The sequence below is a fragment of the Leucoraja erinacea genome, chromosome 14 (genome assembly GCF_028641065.1).
Source record: "Leucoraja erinacea ecotype New England chromosome 14, Leri_hhj_1, whole genome shotgun sequence".
Classification (NCBI taxonomy): domain Eukaryota; kingdom Metazoa; phylum Chordata; class Chondrichthyes; order Rajiformes; family Rajidae; genus Leucoraja; species Leucoraja erinaceus.
Window position 1 is genome coordinate 26539512 of NC_073390.1, and position 24525 is coordinate 26564036.

Genomic DNA, 24525 nt, shown 5'->3' on the forward strand with positions numbered 1-24525 from the left:
TGTAGTGTTTAAGAAAGAACTGCAGATGCTGGAAAAATTGAAGGTAGACAAAAATGCTGGAGAAACGTAACGGGTGAGGCAGCATCTATGGAGAGAAGGAATAGGCGACTTTTCGGGTCGAGACCCTTCTTCAGACTGATGTCGGGGGGGGGGGGGGGGGAAAAAGAAAGGAAGTGGCGGAGACAGTAGGCTTGTGGGAGAGCTGGGAAGGGGGAGGGGAAGGAGGGAGTTTCAGTTCAAATTACACCTTTGGAGTAATATCGACCAGATTAGCAAAGATTTGGCGGTTGGGAAGAGTGGTCGGTTAAACATAGTGTTAAAGGAAGGACGAGTTAGATGGGTGGGGAATTCTGGATGGGGATGCAGTTCTGGTGTTAAGTCTAGTGCAAACCCACTGACTCCCACAAATATCTCGACTACACTTCTTCCCACCCTGCGTCCTGCAAACATTCTATCCCCTGCTCCCAATTCCCTCGTCTATGCCGCATCTGCGCCCAAGATGTGGTGTTCTATACTAGAACATCCGAGATTTCCTCATTCTTTAGTGAAAGGGGGTTCTCCTCTCCCATCATAGATGAGGCCTCGGACCACTGTTGTTCCTGACGTGCATTAATGATCTACCTGAACACATAAATTGTAAAACAAGACTCTTCGCAGATGATTGTCTTGTTTATACATACACCTGTCACTGATGTAGAGGATATGCAGACCTTACAAGAAGACCTTAAGTCCAAATTATAGGAAAACACATGGAAGATGAGCTTCAACTCAACCAAATGTTCAATTATGGTAATTTCAAACAAGAAGAAACCCCTAACTCGAGACTACGTCTTCTGTAGACAAATACTTCATCGTACAAATTCACAATCACATCTTGGAGTTCATCTTGATAACAAGCTTTCGTGGAGTGAACACGTGAACAACACGGTCACTAAAGCCAACTAGGTCACTAGGATTCCTTAGACGAAACCTCTGGTTCTACCCAAAGGAAGTGAAAACCACAGCATATACAACATTGGTTAGACCCTTACTGGAATATGCTTCATGTGCCGGGGGCCCATACAAAACTGGTCATATTAACAAACTAGAAGGGATACAGCAGCATGCTTTTGCATTGGGAACTACAATAGTGTCACCCAGATGTTGTTCCACTTGGAGTGAGAAATGCTGGAAACAAGAAAGGCAAGGAACAGACTAGCCATGTTGTACAAGATTCAAAAGGGGATAATGGGCATTACTGCAGATAGATACATAACATACTCAACAGAAAGGAGAACAAGAAAGAGAAATAATATGCAAATAGAAATCTCATTCGCCAGCACAGATATTTATAAGAACTCATTCTTTGTTAGAACCTTAAGGGAATTCAGATTCAGATTCAGATTCAATTTAATTGTCATTGTCAGTGTACAGTACAGAGACAACGAAATGCATTTAGCATCTCCCTTGAAGAGCGACATAGCAAACGATTTGAATTAAAAAAAAAATAAGTGTCCGGGGGGGGGGTGGTGATTGGCAGTCACCGAGGTACGTTGTTGAGTAATAAACTAGACAACATTATATTCAAATCACCTTCACTAGACAGTTTTAAGGGGGCACTAACAGCACGTTAGAATGCACAACACATCCAAGTTGGCGATATGCAGAGTACTGCCCTGCCGACTACAAATTCAGAAGGTATTGGACCCCGACAGTCCTTTCAGGTTCGGCAGAGGTTCACTTGCACCTCCTCCAACCTCATCTACTGTATCCGTTGTTCAAGATGTGGACTCTCATACATCGGAGAAACCAAACGCTGACTGGGCGATCGTTTTGCGGAACACCTTCGCTCAGCCCGCCTGAACCAACCTGATCTCCAGTTGCTGGACACTTTAATTCTCCTTCCCATTCCTACACAGACCTTTCTGTCCTAGATTTCCTCCATTGTCAGAGTGCGGCTAAATCAAATTGGAGGAACAGCATCTCATATTTCGCTTGGGCAGCTTACAGCCAAGTGGTATGAATATTGAGTTCTCTCACTTCAGGTAGCCCCGGCATTCCCTTTTTCTCTATCCCTCCCCCACCCAAGTCGCACCAGCTTCATTGCTAGCTGGAGGCACGGCAGTCATGGAGTAAAGAAAGCAGTGATTTTAAATGATACAATTAGAAAATTGCCGGAATCTCAGAGGTTTGTATCCTAGAGCGCGTTGCAAAGATCAATCTCTTCAAGCCTCAGCACAGCGATGTATAAAGAGTGATGGGGAAAACCAAGACAATTGGAGGATTCAAAGAGTGATATAAATTACACCAAAAACAATGTGTGAGAGCGGACACATTCTGCACTCTTCCCCCTACACCCTGACAAAGGTCATGAATACAATGTGAATTATTCACTCCCACCCCCACAGATTAGACTGCCTCTGGGCTTTGTCCTGCCTATCCTGTCAGAACAGACAGTCAAAACTTCGCTGGGCATTCTCTGCTCAGAACACAGCATGAACTTTCCCAAAGGTTAAGTGTCATTTTCTAGCGTGACCTCGTGTATTTGCGCTGTGTTAATTTACTGAAAGGCTTCTAATGAGAAGCTCCGGGAGTGATTGTTGTGTTGGTGGAATCCTCCCAGGACTAACCAGTCTCTGCTCAGTGGGTGCATTTAGTGTTAATCAAAGCAATTTGTAAACTGCTGAGGTAGAAAGATATTCATCTGCTAAAACATAGTGTCGGCTTGATGTAAATGGTATACATAGGTTTTTTATACTGCTGGGAAAAGTCTAGTTCTAAGCACAGACTATGTGTGCAGGTACATATGTGTAAGTGTGTGTGCTTCTGTAGATGCACATACATACATGCACTATATATGTGAAGAAATATATTGTTATGTAATTTTGATGATTTGGTTAGAGGATGCTGTATTCTCCACTAGTCACTTAGACAACTGCCCCCAGTCTACGTCTTGCTTTTTGTGAACAACATTGACTGAGCATTGTCAACCACTCAGAAATGTTGAAACCAGTGCAAATGGTGTAAGAAAGAAATAATTCTGGACAATTCCAGAGTCTCTGTTTGTTGAGGTGAATTCTGTCGGCCATGGAGCAGTGATTGTCAGTGCTAACCTTTGACCCTTGCTAAAGAGGGTAGTCAGTGCTGAGAACCTGCAGGTCCAGCAAATATTTAAAAAATAGGTCAGTAGACAATACAGATAACAGTGCGACTGGTTGAGGAACTTTGCAGCGTGCCAAAATCCCTCTCTTTCCCTATTCTGGGAAAGCTTTCAAACCTGCTCTTTTGTGCATTGCTTTGATTTAAAATAAATATTTAACAGAATGTCATCTGTTTCATGGACTGGATTATGGAACATTGTTTATTCAGTAAACCTCAATAACCTGACAACCTCGTGACTTTGGTGCAGTTTTTCCAGAGTATTGAAATGAATGATTTAAATAACCAAGCCCAGTTTAAATCCACCAAGCTTATATGTGACATTTTATACCTAGTGTGTTATACTGGCATGTTACATCCAGTGTGATAAATGCTTCAGTGAACAGGGACATGGAAGCAGACCCTTGGGAGTTCAGAAGGATTGATGAAAGCTGGCCCCCGGTCAGTTTACAAAGTGCATGAGAACGAGGCCTTGGTGAGCCATTAGGGGAACAGGTGTTGGTGAGTAAGAGCAAAGGGTGTTAGAAAGATTGAACATCAGATGTTGATCTGAAAGTTTTCTCGATTTTCAAGTGAGGAAATCTTCTTCTTGTCGAGTCCACACACAAGATTAGAAGTTGTTCAGCCAGAGCTGAGCACACGTCTCGGCATCCGCATACAATGGTGTCCGTCTTGCGCTTCTTGCGCTTCGTGTGCGTGGTGGTGGAAAGATTGGTGGAAACAGGGCCGCGACGTGAACGCTCTTTCCTTGACCCCAGTGACGAATTAAGGCATAGCAAAAGTGTAAGGAGTCTGAGTGGGCCCCTTGAAACATCTTGAAGAAGAGCCAGCAAATGAGGAAGGGGTAATGGGTTGTACGGGTGATGGGAAGGGTTCCTATATATGCGGTGCTCAGTCATGGTTCCGCATTACATTGTTGCTTCTGTCAGAAGGTAATGAGATCAAGTCCCACTCCAAAGGCACGAGCATAAAACCAAGACCAGCATTCTGATGCAAGGCGGCACAGTGGCACAGCGAAAGAATTGCTGCCTTACCGTGCCACAGACTCGAGTTTGATCCTGACTACAGGTGCTGTCTGTATGGAGTTTGTACTTTCTCCCAATGACCACGTGGGTTTGCTCCGCGTAGTCCAGTTTCCTCCCACACTCTAAAGACAAAAGAGAGTGTAGGTTAATTGAATTTGTTAAGTTGTAAAATTATCCCTAGTGCGTAAGGATAGGGTTGGCGTTAGTGCAACGGGGTGATCGTTGGTCAGTGTGGGCCCCGTAGGCCAAAGGGCCTGTTTACGTGGTGTACCTCTAAAAGACAGAGGCTCACACAATTGGTAGTAATGCATCACAGATAAGAAAATAGCGAGGCACTTCCCTCTAGAGACCTGGACAATATTTATTCTCTAAACTTAAAGATCACTAGAACAGCCCTTCATTTTATTGGTCGGTGTGGGATCTTGCTGTGTGAAGATCAACTGTTACCTTTTCATCAGCGGAGATGTGAAGGTTTTTAATAACAAAGTTCTTCATCGGCTGAATGTGATTGTGGTGATCGCTGAGGATCTGGGACCCGCAGCAAACCTGCCAACCTTTCCACCTGGGTTTGACAAGAGCTCTGGAAGGGATGGAGCTTCCCAAGAAAACAACTCAAATAATGTTTCTCAATTTGGCAGCGTTGCCATGGCGATATAATTTTCAACTTTGTCTTCACGAGCGCAACCTCCTTGTGTTGCTGTAGTTTGATTTATTGTGGTGAGAATGTATTGTTATGGTCTCTTTCCCATTGCCAGAGAAGCCCAATCAGCTTTAAACAAACAGATGGCCGCGCTGTGCTGGAATATTACCTCTTCATGTGTTCTCTCTTCCCTCCTTGTGATCAGCCGGCTCTGCCCCAGAGCTAATTGATGATGGGTTGCACTCGACCTCTGTTGCAGATGGATGGAGGCTATGGAACCCAATGGCCTTAATTAAAAAAAGGTGCTTGGCCGGTTGATATATATCATAACCTCCAGTTTCATGGCATGGATGTAGGTTTGAGCACTGCAGCTCGAGAGTAACCAAGCAAATAGATTGTTCTGTCTGCTGCTGCTGCTGGCGATTTCATCTGCATTCGCTGCTATTGCTCTGAATATTAGTTGTTGTAATTCCTGCCAGGGGCTGGTGTCCTACTTTAGACAATGGGAACCATGTTTAAATCAACTCTCGCAGGTCAGAATCTCATTACATGTCCCTCAATCTCATTCAGAGGGGAGCATAAGAAATATGAGGCCATTTGTCTCTTTGAGTCCACACTGACGTTCAATAAAGCCATGATGGATCCTTGGCGCTAGTGTCACTTTCCTGTACTTTTTACGTGTCTGCGGTAGAAATCCTTGTGTATGTACTTGTTGACTGAACACCCACTGTTCTCTGTGGAAGATAGTTATAGATAGTCACAAGTCTTATAGTAAATTGGAGGTTCTCAGTCCCAAAGATTGATTGAAAGATGCAGCATGGAATCAGGCCCTTTGGCCCACCAAGTCCGCGCTGACCATCCGTTCACAGTAGTTCTATGTTATCCCGCATTCGTATCCACTCCCTACATACTAGGGGCGATTTACAGAGGCCAATTGACCTACAAATCCCACATCTTTGGGATGTTGGTTGTGGGAGGAAACCAGAACACCATAGGAAATCCACACATTCGCAAGGAGAATGTACAAATTCCACAACAGTCAAAACCTGAATTCAGAATTGAACGCAGGATTGTGGCATTGTGAGGCAGCAGCTCGACCAGTTGCACTAGTATCTTATTCTGAGTCTTCTAGTCGAGTCAATTGACAGATTCTACCCTGTTAAGTATCTTTGGAATTTTATCTGAAAATCAAAAAAACCTGCAGATGCTAGAAATTTGAACAAAAACCTAAAACAAATAATTGCTAGAAACACGCGGCTGATCAGGCACCATCTGTGGAAAGGGATGTCTCATATCCTAAATCCTTCAGCAGAATTTTATATTTTTACGGGGTTACTACGCGCCTTTGAACTTAGTTGTCAGGAAAAACATTATCCCTACATCTACTCTGTTGAGCCTTCTAAGAATGTTGCATGCTTCATTAAGGTCACCTCCTATTCTTCTCAATGCTGAAGAATAAAAGCTTAGCTTCTCAATCTTTCCGTGTCTGACAGACCTGCCAAGCCAGGAGCCAATCTGATAAATTATAGCACTACTGCCTCTATAGTAAGTGCATTCCTTTCTAGCTAAGGAGAGTAAAATTGTTCATATTGTTCCAGGTGTGTACTCATAGGGGCCTATGTAATTGCAAGAAAACATGTTTTGTTTTGTACTCAATTCCGCCAACTTTTAATACTGACATACGATTTACCGCTGGCTTCAGGAAAGGGAAATCTAGAAACCGCACAGCACTTTTCATAGGTGGATTGGGGATGGAGAGAGTTAACAGCAACTTTCATGCCATTAACATCTTTAATAACCTGATACTGGGCATAACATCTAGATGGAGTCACGGAGAAGGTATACCAGGGCCTCTACTTTCTTCGAAGTTTAAAGAGATTCAGTATATTACAGTGGACACCTCTTGCACTATCATGGAGCTGTTTTCAAAATATGTTAGACAGATACATGGAAAGGACAGGTTTGGAGAGATGAGGACCAAACGCGGGTAGGTGGGACTAGTGTAGCTGAGACATGTTGGCCGGAATGGGCATGTTGGGCCAAAGGGCCTGTTTCTACGCTGTATCATTGTATGTATTTTTGTTTCCTCTTTTATCTGACTTGTAGAACTAATGTTTAATTTATGTTTGTGTGGACTGAGTCATTCTGCCTGTGATGCTGCTGCAAATGAGATTATCATTGGACCTCACCATACTTGTGCGTGAGACAATAAAGTACTTGACTTGACTTGCTGTACCTGTACGTTAGTATTCACAGGAATTAGGACTCTTCGTGTTCCGTTAAGGGGAGGACCTGAAGTGAGGAGAGATTTCTTCACACACTTTGATGGCATTTCATTCTCTACTCCAGAGGGCTCTGGAAACCCTCTGACTATTTGGATCCACATCTGAGATGAAATACATTTCTGAATATTAAGAAAGGAGATATGGCAGGAAATGGATATGTTGAAAGATGTCATTAGCTTGTTGAAAGTCCAAGTGTGCTCAAGAGATTGGCCTACTCCTGCTTCTATTTCCAATAATGCCATCTCCCAATGGGGGGAGGGGGTGGGGGGAGAGAGTGGGGAGGGAGAGTGGGAGGGGGAGGGGGGGGAGAGAGAGGAAGTGGAAGAGTGGGGACGGAGGGAGGGGTAGAGGGGTAGGGGGGATGGTGGAAGAGGGACAGGGGAGGGGTGAAGGGGAGGGAGGGAGGGAGGGAGGGGGAGAGAGAGGGGTGGGGGAGGGAAAGGGGTGGGGTAGATGGGAGAGAAGTGGAAGAGTAGGGAGGGAGGAGTAGGGGGAGTGGTGGAAGAGGGACAGGGGAAGGGGTGGGGTAGAGAGAGAAGGGGGTGGGGGAGAGAGGGATAGGGGGGGAGGAGGAGGAGGGGAGGAGAGAGGGGAGAGGGGGTGAGGAGAGGGAGAGGGGAGGGGGGGAGGGGGGGAGGGGAGGGGGAGGGGGGGGGTGAGAGGTGTGGGGGAGGGGGGAGATGGGGTACCACCATGAGGTACCACCTCCAGTTTAAATTCCATTTGGAATATTTTGGAGGACCAAGAAACCACGAACCATCATAGACCTAGACCCTGATCATCAGAATTGATCTCATGAATCTTTGATACATTTTTTTGTAGTAAATATATTTTTTCAAAAAATCTTTGTTCTCCAGGTGTAGTTTTTTCCAGGTTACATATCAAGACCCATGATATTTTTTCAGGTTTATTCAAAGATCCATGAGAATAATCACTACAGTGTCATTTGCTTGTTTTCTAACTGTTTGCTGAGCCCATCTCCAGATTATCTGATCGTTATCACAAACAGTGTTTATTGAGAGTTTGTCATTTGGAAATTGGTTTCTGTATTCTGTATACTCACACATTAAAATAATTTGGGAAATTGTTTCATTGACTCTAAAGGATTTAAGAATGAGGGTTAACTGCAGATCATCCATTCATGATCTTTTGTTACTGTACTGTGGTCTGTGACTAGAGATATATCCCAGTCCCTAAGGAGACCAATGTCTGCCAGTCTCTTACCTTTTAAAATGCCTCTGCTTTATTATTTCATCAACCATACTGCAAAATTGCACATTTCTTCATGTGAACTAATGTTGACCAATGAAACAAAATCGCTCACACACACACACACTTCTAGACTTGAATATTTCTCAGATTCCAAAGCATTCAAAGATGGTTAAAGTTGAAAAATATGACAAAGTGTCTTAACCTGAAAAGTCATCTGTCCATTCCCTCCACAGATATTGCCTGGCTTGCTGAGTTCTGGCACCACTTTATGTTTTTGTTAAATACGAGTTGAAAATTTTTTAAACACATAAGAATAAAAGTTAAAAATTCTAAAATATTTGCAAATACGTAAACATTTGAATCATTGCAAGGATATTAAAATCTAAATTGACCTGTGCTTGTCTTAGCTGGGGATGATCAGCCATGATTACATTGAATGGCGGTTCTGGCTCGAAGGGCCAAATGGCCTACTGCACCTAATGTATTTTGTCTATTGTCTATTGTCTTCTCACAGCAACTGCTTCCCATTAAAATGAATGGAAAATATCCCCTGTGTGTGTCCAGTCTAACCAGACAAATGTGTCCATGTCCTGGAGAGTCATTGCAAATTTATTTTCTCTTCACTGGACTAATCAAAGCACCATCAGCAGAAAGGCATTGAACCATTGCATACAGATCCTGAAGTTGCTACTATTTGTGCAGTGAAGTGGTGCAGGAAAATGCAGGTATTTCCCTTCAACGTGCAGTCATTTGTTAGGATATGAGGTCAGGAGAGCGATGAAGTTTTGGGAAAAAAATAATTGTTTTTTCCAATGCTTTGGAATTCTCTGTGTAATGGGGGGGGAAGCAATACCACTGAGAGGCTTTGATTGCTTGAAACACCGCGAAGGATGTAAATAATTGCTGTTTCCTTCCAATGATTGCATGGTCTGTGCTGAGGTTATCGTGGAGCTGACCCAGGTCATCAGGCAGCTCTACATATGGCTGTCTTGTTATCACAGGCCTCTGTTTGTCTGTGTAATTCCACCAAAGGTCACCAGGAGGGAAAGAGGTTTTGGGGGAAATGGAAAGGGAACGTTTTGATAAACTTCCATTAACCTGCAGACTGCACTAATAAAAGATAATGAGCAGAACTAATTATGTTTGGATAAAATCCACAGCAGAATGTTCGAGGTCCAGCTACAAGTTGCAGATCTGAACCCAGGTTCCCCAGGTGGGGAGGTTGTTGTATATTCAGTCATTTGCTTTTGTTCCACCATCCTGGTTTCAGGTCATTATGAGCCACCAGGACATAAAGTTCACTGTCTGCTTTAACAGGTTTTGAAACCAATTGAATTTTAAAAATGTGTAGGAAGGAACTGAATATAGACACAAAAAGCTGGAGTAACCCAGCGGGTCAGGCAACATCTCTAGAGAAAAGGCATGGGTGACGTTTCGGGTCAAGAGCCTTCTTTAGACTAAGAGTCTGGGGGAAAGGAAATGAGGAATGAAGACTGTGGTATAATATAAAACAAAGGAATGAAAGATGTGCAAAAAGTAACAATATCAAGGAAACGGTCCATTGTTGGTTGTGCGGTAGGCGATAACGAGTTAATAGAGACAATAAAGCTCAACAGGATGACAGTGAAATGATGATTTCGGGGGAGGGGGTGGGCGGGGAGGAGAAAGGGAAAAGGAGGAGGAGCCCCATGAAGGCTGGATACCATGCAGACTCCCCAAACGAAGTCAAGTTTATTTGTCACATACACATACGAGATGTGCAGTGAAATGAAAGTGGCAATGCTCGCGGGACTTTTGTGCAAAAGACTTCTGTGGGGGAGGGACGGAGAGAAGGAATGCAGGGGTTACTTGAAGTTAGTTAAATCAATATTCATACCGATGGGTTGTAAGCTGCCCAAGCGAAATATGAGTTGCTGTTCCTCCATTTTGCATTTGGTCTCACTCTGGCAATGGAGGAGGCCCAGGACAGAAAGGTCAGTGTGGGAATGGAAGGGGATTTAAAGTGTTTGGCAACTGGGAGATCAGTAAGCCAAGGGAAGGTGTTCAGTTAAACGATCGTCCAGCCTACGTTTGGTCTCATTGATATTTAAGAGGCCACACCTGGAACAATGGATGCAGTAGATGAGGTTGTCCCCTTCACCCTAACAAGAACATACTACTCCTGTGCTCTTTCTTTTTCACTTTTGAAAGCCTCCCACTTGCAAGCCACCCCCTTACCTGCAAACGGACTCTCTAAATCTACCCATGCAAGTTTTTGCCTCTAAAATCTGCCTTTCCCGAATTTAAGATAACTCGTAGCCAGTCCTATCCTTCTCCATAACTACTTTAAAATGAATAAAATTATGGTCAATGGTCCCAAAATGCTCCTCCACGGATGCTTCTGTCACTTGCCCTACCACATTTCCGAAGAGGTCGAGTGTTGCATCCTCATTCCTAAGCCCCTCTATATTTTGATTAAAACAGCTTTCTTGGACACATTTAACAAATTACACCCTGTCCAAGTTATTTTTCAAGTTAAAATCTCCAACTAAAACAGTTCCATCAAAGTGAATATTCCCTTCCTGCTGAAAAGTGCTACCCATAAAATCTCACTGGACGATCATCCAAGAATATGCCCATCTCTCAGCCATGTTTATGTAAAAGCTATAATCTTCCAGTCCCCTGAGCTAACACACACTGAGTTTGTCTGCCTTGAGCATTGCATTGAAATAAATACAGGTTAAGCTAGCTGTCTGTCTTCTCTCAAAAGTCATGTACCTGCCTGTCCTATCTGATAATCTTGCTCTCCCTGATTACAGTATTTGCCCCCAACTTCTCATCTGTCTCCTTTCTGGCCTGGGACCCCTCCCTCCGACAGTCTAGTTTAAATCCTTCAAAGTAGCATGAGCAAATGTCCCTGTCTGACTTCATCCTACCTCTCGACCCGAAACGTTACCCATTCCTTCTATCCAGAGATGCTGCCTGTCCCACTGAGTTACTCCAGCATTTTGTGTCTACCTTCATCTTACCACACTGTGCCTCAGAGCCAGGCCTGTTGACACAGACCTGACTGCTGCTCCTGCTTTTCCTGCTTGATCACCCTCCCCAACAGTATCCAAAAGGCTACACTTGTTTTCATAGCCCCCAATGGCATTGTAATCTCAATCACCAGGTGTGATGTTAGAAGATTCATCGATAGGGCGATTAATAGCTTTTTGTCAGCAGTCATCAGGCTCTTGAATACTAAAACAACATTAACCTCAGCAACTTTGATCTTCAGTGAACTGTGGCTTTGTTGACCAGTTTATGCATCATTATAGTTACCTAGTATTACAGTTATTAATTTATTCTATTTTTCATTATTTTATATTATGTACAGTGCCCTCCATAATGTTTGCGACAAAGACCTGTCATTTATTTATTTTCCTCTGTATTCCACCATTTGAGATTTGTAATAGTAAAAATCACATGTGGATAAAGTTCATTTTGTCAGATTTTAATAAAGGCCATTTTTATACATTTTGGTTTCACCATGCAGAAATTACAGCAGTGTTTATACATAGCCCCCCCCCCCCCCCCCCCCCCCCCCCCCCCATTTCAGGGCACCACAGTAGTCGTGTTCAGTATTTTGTTGCATATCCTTTGCATGCAATGACTGCTTGAAGTCAGCGATTCATGGACATTACCAGTGAAGCCTTGTGTCTCAAACATTATGGGCGCCAACATTTTTTCTTTTATACATTTTTGCATTTATACATTTTATACATTATACATTTTTTTCTTTTATAACACGTCCCTTTTATACAGGTCATCCCTGCCCCAGAAGAGATCCCAATGATCCAGAAACCTGAATCCCTGCCCCCTGTACCAACTCCTCAGGCACACATTCATTTCCCCAATCTTCCTATGGTTAACTTCCCAAGAACGAGGTACTGGAAGCAATCCTGAGATCACTACCCTGCAGTTCCTGCTTTTCAGTCTTCTACCCAATTCCATAAATTCTTGTTGCAGAACCTCCTTCCTCTTTCGACCTACATCTTTTGTGCCAATGTGCACAACAACCTCCGGCTGCTTCCCCTCACTCTTGAGGATGCCGTGCAGCCGCTCCGAGATGTCCTGGAACCTGGCACCAGGGAGACAACATACCATTGTTGAGTCTCGCCTGCTACCGCAGAATCTCCTGTCCGCACCTCTGACGATGGAGTCTCGCACCACCATGGCTCTGCCTGACGTCACTCTTCCCCGTTGAGCCTCGGCACCAGAGTTGGAATCACATGCCTGGCTACCACCCAATCTTGTTGTGTCATCTGCTCCCAAGAGGGTGTACATGTTTACAATAGGTATAGCCATCAGGGTCTCCTGCACTCCACATTTACTCCTCTTTCTCATTGTCACCCACCTTTGCTCTTCCTGTATCCTTGATGTGACAACCTCACTGTTGGTCTTGTCCAAGAAACTTTTGTTTTCCCGGATGGCCCTGAGGTCATTCAGCTGCTGTTCCAGTTCCCCAACACGTTCATTCAGGAGCTGCACCTGGACACAATTTCTGCAGGTGTAGTTGTCAGAAGCACCAGCGATGTCCCACACTTTCCACATCCTGCAGGAAACACACTGTACCAACTTGCCTGCCATTTCTTTGACAAAAAAAAATCACAAATTTCGAATCAAGTGTAGCCTCCTTGCCGCCTCCTCGCCGAAGACTCTTGAGGCAAAGACACACTTCACCTCAACAAGGCCGCTCTCCAACAGGCCGCTCCCCTAGAGCAAGCCCTACTTTTAGCAGTCGAATAGCGGTGGGGAAGAAGCTGTTCCTAAGTCTGGAAATACCTCCACCACTACCCTCTCTTTTTTATGGATAAGCCAGGTCTACCAGGTCACTGTGGACATGCATCCTGATCTTCTGGATCAGCTTACCATGAGGTACTGTTCAGTGCTATTCAGGATGGTTTAAATTAGATCGATTGAGGGGGAAGGGTCTCAGACCAGCGAGGAGACAGATGAAAGGTTGGGGGTGGATACTTTGTTTGAATTAAAGGAGATGTATGAATGATATTTGCATGAAAATGCAGAGAAGAATTGTAGATGACATCATACTCACTTTCCCGCTTGCTGTTGTCATTGGAGGGAAAAATGTTTTTCATAAACACAGAGCTTGCTTCAGACAAAATTGCTCAAATCTTTCTTTCTTGCAGGTAATGTCTCTTTAATAACTCAGGACTAATATGAAAACAACAGTAAGCGATATTGCTTTTTCATATAAATTAGATGCAATAAGTGAAGCAATTTATTTTGATCAGATAACTGGCTTATTTTCATAAGGAAAGCTTTAGAAGGATGTAATTCGATTGAATATGAAACCGTGCCCAAGCGATGGTCTATATAAAAAAGCCAATTGCCCTGGAGAAGATTGAAATAAACATTCTGAATTATCTTCATCATGGAAGTGTAGTGCACAACCAATGTTTCAGGGAGCAGGGAACTGGTAGTAATCCTTCAGTGGTTTCCTGTGAGAGCTGTTTGGGAATTGGCTGATACATTTATCAACTCTGGGTATCAGCCAATTCAAGACTATCAGTGTTTTCTTAATCTCGCAATTACCAGTACCAGCTTTTATCACATTGTGCATCCGTATTACAGGCTGCGTGAGGTTACTGGAATGATCTGGCTCAAAGCCCGTGGTTAAAACTCATGGGTGTTACTTCCAGCAGTTTTGCAAGCTGCCCTAGGTCGAAGCAGACTGCAGCTGCTCACACATTCCCTGTGATCACCTAAGAATTTCTGCAAGAGTCCATGAAAGGTGACCAAGAATTGGGGTCACCCTCTCCAAAACTTTGAAATTATTTTGGAAATTCAATGGGATCACAGGAGATGCCTTTGCCCTTTATTGCTAATTAGGTCACTGCTGTCATCAAATCATGTGGCAGCTAAATCGCACATAGAACCATTCCATGCAAAGCAAGGAGATACGTTGACAGGCAACTATTGGCCAAGACTCTGCAGACATTCTCTCCAATCTTCTTCTGATGATTGGCAGCAAATTGCTTATGCACACCTGAGAGAGAGCAGAGTTTGTGTTTGATTAACATCTCAAAGATGATCTCTCTCTCCCAGCACAATGGTGCTCAGGCCAATGAAAGTCATAAAGTCATAGAATTATATAGCAATACCACAGGCCCCTTCAGCCCTAATTGCCCTGGCCAACCAATTGCCTACATGAGCTAGTCTCATTTGTCCCAGATCCATCTGAACCGTTTCTACCCTTGTACCTATCCGAATGCTTTTAAACTTTGCTATTGTGTCCACCTCTGCCACATCCTCTGCCAGTTTGTTCCATATATCCATCACATTCTGTGTGAAAGTCTCTTTTTAATCTCCCCCCTCTCACCTTAAACCCATATCCTCTAGTTTTAGCCTCTCCTACCCTGGGGAGAGGCCTGTGACCATCCCTTATCTATTCCCCTCTTGTTATATGGACGGGAAAGGTATGGAGGGTTATGGTCTGAACGCAGGTGTATGGGACTAGGGGAGAATCCGTGTTCGGCACGGACTAGAAGGGTCGAGATGGCCTGTTTCCGTGCTGTAATTGTTATATGGTTATATGGTTATGATAAACTACTTTCGCCCTTGTCTTTTCACTTGAGCAACTTAGCATTATTCTGCAGTGGCCTCACTTTCACAGTTGGACCATGTATGATGCAACATTATGTTGTAGTGAGAGGAATTTCTGGACCTTAGGGGTTCATAGCTATTGTATCCACTATTGTTGCCTGATCATAATTATAATCGTAATTTATTAGCCAAGTATGTTTTGCAACATACGAGGAATTTGGTTTGCCATACAGTCATACCAAAAAAGCAACAAGACACCCAACTACATAAAAAATTGACATAAACATCCACCACAGCGGCTCCTCCCCATTCCCCACTGTGATGAAAGGCAATAAAGTCTTATCTTCTTTCCTCCTTTACTCCCGCGGTTGAGGGAGTTGAACCATCTGCAGTCGGGGCGATTGAAGCTCCCGCAGCTGGCGATCGAAGCTCCCATGATCGGGGCGGTCGAAGCTCCTGTGGTTGGAGCTTCCGAAGCCGGTCCTTAACCAGGGACCGCGAGATTCACGTTGTTAAGTCCGCAGGCCCCCACGACTGGAGCTTCCGACATCAATCCCTGGCAAAGGGATTGCCAGCTCAGAGTTTTTTAATCCACAGGCCCCCAGCAAGAGGCTGCCAGCTCCACGATGTTTGGTTGCAGTGCAGACGGAGACACGATGGGGAAAAAGTGGCATCTCCATCGAGGAAAGAGATTTAAAAAACATTCCAGCACCCCTCACCACCTCCCCCCACATAATACACAATTAAAGATAAACTAAAACATACATTTTACAACAAACTGAAAACACAAAGAAGGAAAAAGACGAGAGAACGTTTGCAAGGCAGCCATTGTTCGGTGCCCCCCCTGGTGGTATTGATGGGAAGTTTGGCTGTAGTAGAAGCCATGCAAAAGCATAAAGATTCAACAAGATTCAAGAGGGTGATAAATGGGTAGCACTCTTGCATCTGTTAATGTGTCAAAGATAGAATTTGGTGGCTCACAGCAATCTGGTTAGAAAGCAGGGCATGGAGTTAGGTGCTGGTACATACACTTTGTGTGAGCTGAAGCTCAGATCCATGTCCTTTCAGCCAATTATTCTCTTCATAAATGCTACAATCGGTCTACTAATGGCGCGTTCAAGAGTCTCACAGCCTCCTGCTCTTGAACCTATGTTAAACCTCACAGATGTTGTTTTGGAGTATTTTTATATCTCCTGAAACCCGTCAGATTCATGACAGTAAACAAATTATGTTACATATGCAGTAAATGGCAAAGAGCATAGAAGGGTTGATGTACAGAATGACCTTAGGACGCAATTCATGGCACCCTGAAAATTGTGACTTAGGTGGATAAGGTAGAGAAGAAGTGTTTTGCTTGCTTGCAGAGGTAGTGAGTAAACCAACCAGAAAACATCATGTTGCAGCTGCAGAAACCATTCTCCAGGATGGTGCGTGGAATAAAGGACTTTAGTTACAAGGAGAGATTAGATAGGGTGCGGTGGTTCTCATTGTAGTGCAGGGTTTATAAAATTATGAGGGGCAAAGATAAGGTGAACAGACACAGTTATTTTCCAAAGGTAAGAAATTTAAAACTAAAGAACAGGTGTAAGGTGAGATGGGAGATATTTAGAGAGGAGCTGAGGGTCGTGTTTTTCACATGGAGGGTGAAGGGAATATGGAATGAAATGAGCTGCCAGAGAAACTGTAGAAGCGGATACAATTACAATGTTTAAAAAGCATTTTGCAGGGTACATGGATAGGAGAGGAATAGAGGAATGGGGGCCAAATGCCGGAAAATGGGAATAGTGCGGATAAGCAGCTGGGTTGGCATGGATGAATCGGGCCGAAAGACATGTGCTGTACGACTATGTGACACAACCTTGCTGTCGAGACCACTCCCCTGACGGACTTTTGCCCAGTGTCCTGTTCATTCCCTGCCCGTCGTGATATTTGAGGGGAGCGATGAGAACTGTTAACCAGATACGAAGTACTCAGCAGAATGAGAGAGGGAAATAAAATATGAGGACTTTAGTTTTATTGGTACTCTAACATTTGACAGAGCCGTAACAGGAGCTGACAGATCTGACAAATTCATAGCGTGACAGGTTGAGAAATTGCAGTTTATTAATTCAAGTGTTTTATGCTGATAGTATGAGTGAAAGATGGCTGAGAAGTGAACAGCCAGAACAAGCTACGTTGTTTCAGAAATGAACCCAAGCGGTTCACTGCCGGTAATTGGCCCAGTGCTCTACAGTGGTGTGGTGAGAGGGACAATTAGTAATAGACCGACTGAGAAAGCTCTTTAATGACTCGCTAGTGTAGACTTCCTGAACAACCTAGTACATGTTGTGTTTAATACTGTATACCGTGTGTGCATAGCATTTGTACACAGACTGAAACAATGCACACAGCATGTTGCCACGTGTATGAACATCAGTATTTGTGATTACTATTCCCTCCTACAGGGCCAATAAGGTATAAAAACTCAAAAGGCTTTGGGAGGCGCAGTCCTGCAACTAGCTGCTGCCATGCAGCTCCAGCGACCAGAGTTCAATCTTGGCCTCTGTTGTTGTCTGTGTGGAGTTTGCAAATTCTCCCTAAGGCCACGTGGGTATCTGCCAGCTGCTCCAGTTTCCGCCCATAGACATACGGTTTGGTAGGTTAATTGATAGGCAACCTGTCCCTAGAGTGTAGAGGAGTGATAGAATCCAAATGGAGTTGGTGGGAATGTGGGCGGAATAAAAAGAAATGAATGCAGAATTAGCATAAACCGATGCTTGATGGTCAGTGTGCACTCAATATGCCTTCGGGCCTGTTTCTGTGCTCTAAGCTTCTGTGTGTGACAGTCCCAGACTGTTGTATATTTGTTCTTTATTATTGCATATGGAATGCCAGGCCGCCTAGTTCATTATGGACCTTTCACACCCAGCTGAGAGGGTGGTTTAACATCCACTCCACGAGGCGCATTGTGGTCCTAAAACATGAGGATTTCTGGGGTCCCTGTTGCACAGAAACATCACTGCACCCCAGGGAATGTGCTGCAGGACCCAGCGCCAAGGGTGCGTTCAGGGAGTCATCAGCCACATGTCGGGGGTCCAATGTATCAGTCCAGCATTTTGGAATATGGGGGAACATAGTTGGATTTGTAGTGATGGGGAGAGGACTAGCATGTGGGAATTCAGGGACCACAGACAGAGGCCTAAACCTTGGTCAGTGTCTGGAGTTAGAAGTGGTCATAAGGTTAGATGTGGGGTGGGGGGGGGGAGGGGGTCCCAGAGGATGCAGGTAAATAATTAAATTAAACCTGGGAGCACAGTGGTGCCGCAGGTGGTGCTAGTGCCTCACAGCTCCAGTGACCTATGTTCAATCCTGTTGTTCAATCCTGTATGGAGTTTGCACGTTCTCCCTCTCACAGTGTGATTTTTCTCCCCGATGCTACGGTTTCCTCCCACTCACCCACACACTCGGGGCAAGTTACCAAACATTTTTAGCTTAATTTGGCTGCTGTGCCATGCCTCTAGTGCGTGGGTGAGTTGTAGAATCTGGGGGAAGTTCATGGGAATATGGGCAGAGTAAATTGGGATTTGTGTAAACAGGTGGTTGACAGTGCAGATGAATGGCCAAAGGGCCAGATTTCATGCTGTGTGACTCTACCCCAGAGGAAAAGCTGGAAACACTCAGTAGGTCCAGCCATATCTGTGGGAAGAAACGCAGTCAATGTCTCAGATTGGATTTTCATTGAAGTCATTAATTTACCTGGCACGTAAAACCTAGTCCAACACTGCAGAAATAGTCTTGCTGTGTTGCCTGGGGATCCAACCTCACACAACCGGTGATGTTTTGGCCATGGGGAATGTTCCAGGAGGAGCCTGTGCAAGGAATGATGTCACCCCTGTCACCCCAACTCAGAAATCACATCAGAGTTCAAGGATGATTCACAGCATGAAACGCTGGGCAAGTTCTGATGTGTCAATAAACAACGCAAATGCTCATTAAATCAATTTTTTCCAACAAATATTAATTTTCAATTGCTTAACAGAGAAAATGTATCATTGTGTGATTGAATTTTTGGGTAGTATTAGGCAATATTAACTGGAGTAGTTGGGTTGATAGGTGCTAGTCTTGATAGGTGCTAGGCATCCTCTTAACGTTCTCGAAAATATCAAAGAAAGCTGCAGATTCTTGAACTGTGAAATAAAAACAGAAACTGCTGTAGGATAAAAACTCATCAATACAGACAGCATCTATGGAGAGAGAAGCAATCAACCTCTCGGTACTGACAAAGGTTTGCAGACCCCAAGGCGTTGATTGGTTCTCTTGCGACACCTTCTGTCTGCTGATGCTTTTCCAGCACTTTATATCTTTGCTGTTGATGTATTCGGTATTCCGGGGCATTTTTGAGACAGTTTGGATCTAAATCAGAATTTCTACGATTAAACATCCTACTTGGTATTACAATTGGTTTACTATTAAATAACCTAATTCTGCAAGAATGGGTATTCTGAAATGATGTAAGAATTTGTAATAATGGCTTCTTGGGAAAATTGCTTCCTGCAATCCATTGCCTTGGGTCTTAACTTGTGTCAGATAAGGCTGGAGGACCATTATCCTCCATAAGACATCCTCCAATGGCCAACACCACAGACCTGTCGAGGTGGCAAGTGTCTGCTGTGGTAAGGAGATGTGTGCGGACTTGGTGCGGTGCTGACCTGAGATGTGAGAAAATCAATGCTTGTTTCACGACTAAGATGCAGTTTAAGTGACTTTCTCTCTCTATCTTTTCCAGCGTGCCATTCTGGGACATTTAAAGCAAACCAAGGCAGTGAGCTGTGCATCCCTTGCCCTGCCAACAGCAGGTCTTTGAATGAGGCATCCAGCGTGTGTTTATGTCGTAACGGATATTATCGAGCGGCCTTCGACTTGCCTGCAATGTCTTGTACAAGTAAGTAGAAGGCTGAATACATGCAAGGAATGTGGCGATGCTTGAAACCAGGGGCGGAAAACCCGGGGAGGGCCAGAGGGGACACGTCACCCCCATCTTTTGAGAGGTGGGGGACATCCCCCCCAAGTTTTTGTAATCCGGATTTTAAAATCTCCACTTTCCGCGAGACAGTGGGGGTGGGACTCATGATCGAGGGTGCCAATTGGACGAGAGAGACGTCAGTCAGCGGGCAATGGGGGTGGGACATGATGATTCTGTGCGATGATTGGAGGAGGGAGGAGTGGGGGGGATGGGACTGAGGTTAGAGCGCGGGGATTGGAGGAGGGAGGCGTGGCACAGACCTGCACCTCATCCGCAGCCAGGATCGATCCCGGCTGGGTCTCCAGCGCCGACCCGTCCCAACCCGAGTGCCCCCCCCTCTCGCCACAGGCGGCCAGAGAGGTCGGGAGTCAGACGGGAGCTGTACCCCCAGGCCCACAGGCCCACAGCCAGCGCAGAGAAGCAGCGCTAAACCCAGCTCAACTCTGCCTGTCCCGCCAGGTGAACCTACAGCCCTCCCTGGACTTGCGGGAAATATGGCCAGCGTGGAGAAGCAGCGTTGGTGTCCTGTCAGTCCAGACAGGGCTGTAGTTAACCCGGCGATACAGGCAGAATTGGGCTGCATTTAGCGCTGGATTGAACCTCTGAAGCCTCATGCGTGTGAGTGTGCGCATGCGCGCGTGACCACCAAAAAATTGTGTCCCCCGTCCCCTCCATGTTTTGATAGCGACAGCTTGAAACACCTGGATCAGTGCCTCTGCCTCTTTATTAAACATTGTGAAGACCCTGCCCCAGATAACAATATTAATCAGATCAGAAGGGTCTCAACCCAAAACATCATCCATTCCTTCTCTTCAGAGATGCATGCTGCCTGTCCCGCTGAGTTACTCCAGCTTTTTGTGTCTATCTTCGGTTTAAACCAGCATCTGCAGTTCCTTCCTACAGAATATTTAATCAGATTTAGTTTCTTCAAGGAAAGTAATAGTTGACTTGCCGATTTATCCCTGACAGTGGGGACATCTTCCAGGGTCAGGAGTCCTGGTCACATTGTTGTCACTGGATGAAAATTAGGTGGCATTTTCTACCATCTGTGGCAAACTAGATTTGTGCCGAAAACTGAGGACAGAGTTATACAATCTCCACTTCTTGCACTTGTGTGGCAGCTTGGATTACTAGAGCTCTTTTTTTGAAGATGATTTTCTATAGAATTACAGAACAGGACAGGGGAGAGCTTTCACAGTCGGGTGACTAGGATCAGCCCCAGTTCTCAGCTCTCATCCCTGGCCTTGTAGGAAATAGCATATTAAGTGCTCAGCCCACGTTCTTTGCATCAGTGTCTGACATAACTATAACTTTTCTAAGAGTGAGTCAGTTCCAAACACACCCGTCACCTGGGTGATAAAAAAACTCCTCGCTCATCTTCATTTCAGGGCGAATTTCAGGCAGTAACTGTGACTGTCCGGCTATTGTTCAGGTTCAAGAACAGCTTCCTCCCTTCAACCAGGTTCTTTGTGTATATATTCTTACATGTATGCCCACATGCTTACATTATGTGTTTACATATTTGTATATATGAGCGTGTTTTAATTACATGCCTCTGGATGTGAATATGCATAAGTATATGCCTGTGGATTTGCTTATGTGTACTTTTGTGTGTATCGTTTTATCCGTACATCCACCTCTTTAAACACACACACGTGTATACAGCCTAGAGCGTAACTCATGTGCATAACTTTACTGTGATGTACACGTGTGTGTGTGTATTCCTGTTAGGATTTACACTAGTGTTAATGCTTGTATATGTGTGCATGTGTAAGTGATTGTGGATGAGTACATGTTCTCATTGTACAATAGTGTGCATCTGGACATTTGTTGATACACATGAATACAAGTCCAGTGATTTCACACGACTACGCTCTGAAGCATTGGGAAGCTTTTGTTCCTGCAGTCCAAACGCTCACAGATGCAAAACAGCTCGCCGCACCAGCCCCCACACAGACCTTTCTTTCCACACACCCGCTCTTGTCACCGAGTTACTTTTCCTTCCTTCACGCTCTTCAAATACTCATCACCCATCTCTCCTAACACCAGCTCCACCTTATTACTTCCCCCGTTCCCATGTGCCCAAAACCCTCTCTCTGTTCTACATTTCATTCTCCACCTTCTGTTCTTAACTGATTCCATCATTTGTACCCCTTTGCCTTCTCCTCCTATTTCCCAAAGCCTTGGTTACTATCGCCACCCATCTCTCCCCTACCTGATTCATCTGTCCATCAGCTCCTCCTTACCTGGATTCACCTGCCGGCTCTGACCCCACCCCTTCTCTCAACTCTTTCAATCAGCCATCTCCCCTCCACTCCCTTCAGTCTGAAGACGGGCCCTGAATTTATCCATTTCCCTCCACAGTTGGTGCCTGATCCACTGAGTTGCTCCAGCAGTTTTTTTTGTACTCAGGTAAAAACTTGGTATGGTTAAAAAGACATACATTTGCCTGCACACCCCTTCCTGCCCGTTGCTATGCCAGGAAACCGGCACGATTCACTGCTTCCCAATCCCCCAATAACGAATCTCCCACAGCATGGTGCGGAGAGAGAGGCTGCCTGGCAGAGCTTGTGCGGAGGGGCCTGTGCCGAGCAGTGTGACTGCCTACCACTGAGGTCCGATGCTCAATCAAAGGTGGCCAGCGTGTCACAAACCCTGCCCTTTATGTTGACAGACGGCACAGATTCAGTGGGCGGACATGGTGGAAACTCTGCTTGGCTGCCCTGCTCTCCTAAGTCCAGTTTTTTCTGTGGCAGCAAGCTGACTGCTGGTTCAACCAGGCGCAGCAGCCAGAGAGGGGAAATGTTCACACCAGCAGCAGTCAGTTATACATCGTGCCATAAAATTGACCATAATAGCCCTTTTTGACACTGATTCTATTGATGCTCCCATTCCTGGGAGTGTATCTTGATCAATGGACCATCATCTGTGTTTACATGAAAATGCACATGCACACGTATATGCTTCCAGTATATATATATATACTTATACAATGTGTAGGAAGGAACTGCAGATGCTGGTTTAAACCCGAAGAAAACCTGAGTTTGAAGAAGGGTCTTGCCCCCGACATGTCACCTAATCATTTTCTTCACAGATGCTCTCTGATCTGCTGAGTAACTCCAGCTTTAAGTGTACTCATACAATCTAGTGTAGGTATATATGTATCTACATTCAAATGTGCAGTTGATGTTCAAGTGCTCAATTGCACATATATGCTTATTTAAGTGTATGCCTTTTAAAAATTCTAATTGTATCCACTTCTCTAGCTTCCTCTAGCATCTCATTCCTGATACAGACTACCACCTGAGTAAAAAAGTTGGCCCTGAAACCTCTCTTAAATCTCTTCCTTCCCACCTTAAGCTTATTCCCTCTAGTTTTAGAATCCTCTAATCTTGGAAAAAGACTGTGAGCTTTCATTTGCCCCTCTTGATTTCATATACCTCAGTAAGGACACCTTCTGCGTTCCAAAGGAAAAAAGTCCCAGTCTATTTAATCTCTCCCTATAACTCAAGCCCACAAAGAAGGTAACATCCTGGAAAATCTTTTCTGCACCCTTACCAAGTTAATGGTATCCTTCCCATCGCTGGGCGACCAGAACTGCACACGGTACAATATGATCTCACCAACTATTACAGCTGCATCATGACGTGCCTTCTTTTGCTCTTAAAACTCTTTCTACTGAAGTCTAGCATGCCAACTGCCTTCTTCACCACACTGTTAACCTCATTACTTTTAGCGGACTGTGCACCAGTACTCCCAGATCTTTCTGTTTGCAGCTCTCTCCAAGACTCTACCATTTACTGTGTAAATCTCTTCCTGGTTTTTTTAGAGATAAACTCCATTTGGCATTCTTTGGCACACCTCCGCAACTCATCTGGGTCCTGTTGTAACCATAGGTATCTTTTCTCTATGTCCGCTCCACCACAAATTTTGGTGTCATCTAGAAATTTGTGAATAATGTTAACTATAACCTTCCAGACTATCCTCCCATGTGAAACTTTGTAAGAAGCCTTGCTAAAGGCTATACAGACAATGTCCTTTGCATATTGAGTAGAGTTCTAAGGCCACTCAGCCAAGCAGTCCTTTGCTAACCCTTCATTAGAACTGTTCCATTCCCTGACGCTTGCCACAACCATTTGTTTTCTACCCTTGGAGAATGTATCTAGTTTCTCTTTCAATTAGCAGCCTCCCCCACAGCCCTTTCAGGCACAGCCATTTGAATGACAGTAATTTGTTCTATAAAAATAAATTTTCCTGTGTGGTCTCTTTTGCTGCCGGACAACTTCCATCTGAATATGCTGTGCCAGGTGAATTTCTGCCTGCAATTGGGAAAGGGTTGGTGAAACATTCTTGATTTTGTTTCCTGTGCCTCTGGTATTGAACCAAAGGCTCCATGTGCATATTTAGCAGCCCTCTCAGCATGTGCTATCACATTCAAAGGCCCAGTGATCTTTGTTTCTGCAGTCATTTTATAATGATAGCCTGGTTCCAATTACCTTTCCTTGCTCACCCTGCCAAAGTGAATGTCTTCGCTGGTAAATGTCACCGGGCTACATCTGCCAGTATGTTCTACTGCTGTCCTCCTTGTCATTCTTGATAATACTTTCATGTTTTGTGACATGTGAAAGCTTTGAG

At 44.6% G+C, this 24525-nt stretch overlaps 1 protein-coding gene across 1 annotated transcript in view; it reads left to right on the top strand.

The window, feature by feature from the left end:
- Positions 1 to 24525, top strand: part of LOC129703451 (ephrin type-B receptor 1) — a 405586-nt gene that overhangs the window by 214534 nt on the left and 166527 nt on the right. Inside the window, exon 4 of the mRNA XM_055645911.1 lies at positions 19654 to 19809. Within this exon, the coding sequence (XP_055501886.1) occupies positions 19654 to 19809 (156 nt within the window). The remainder of the gene's footprint in view (positions 1 to 19653; positions 19810 to 24525) is intronic.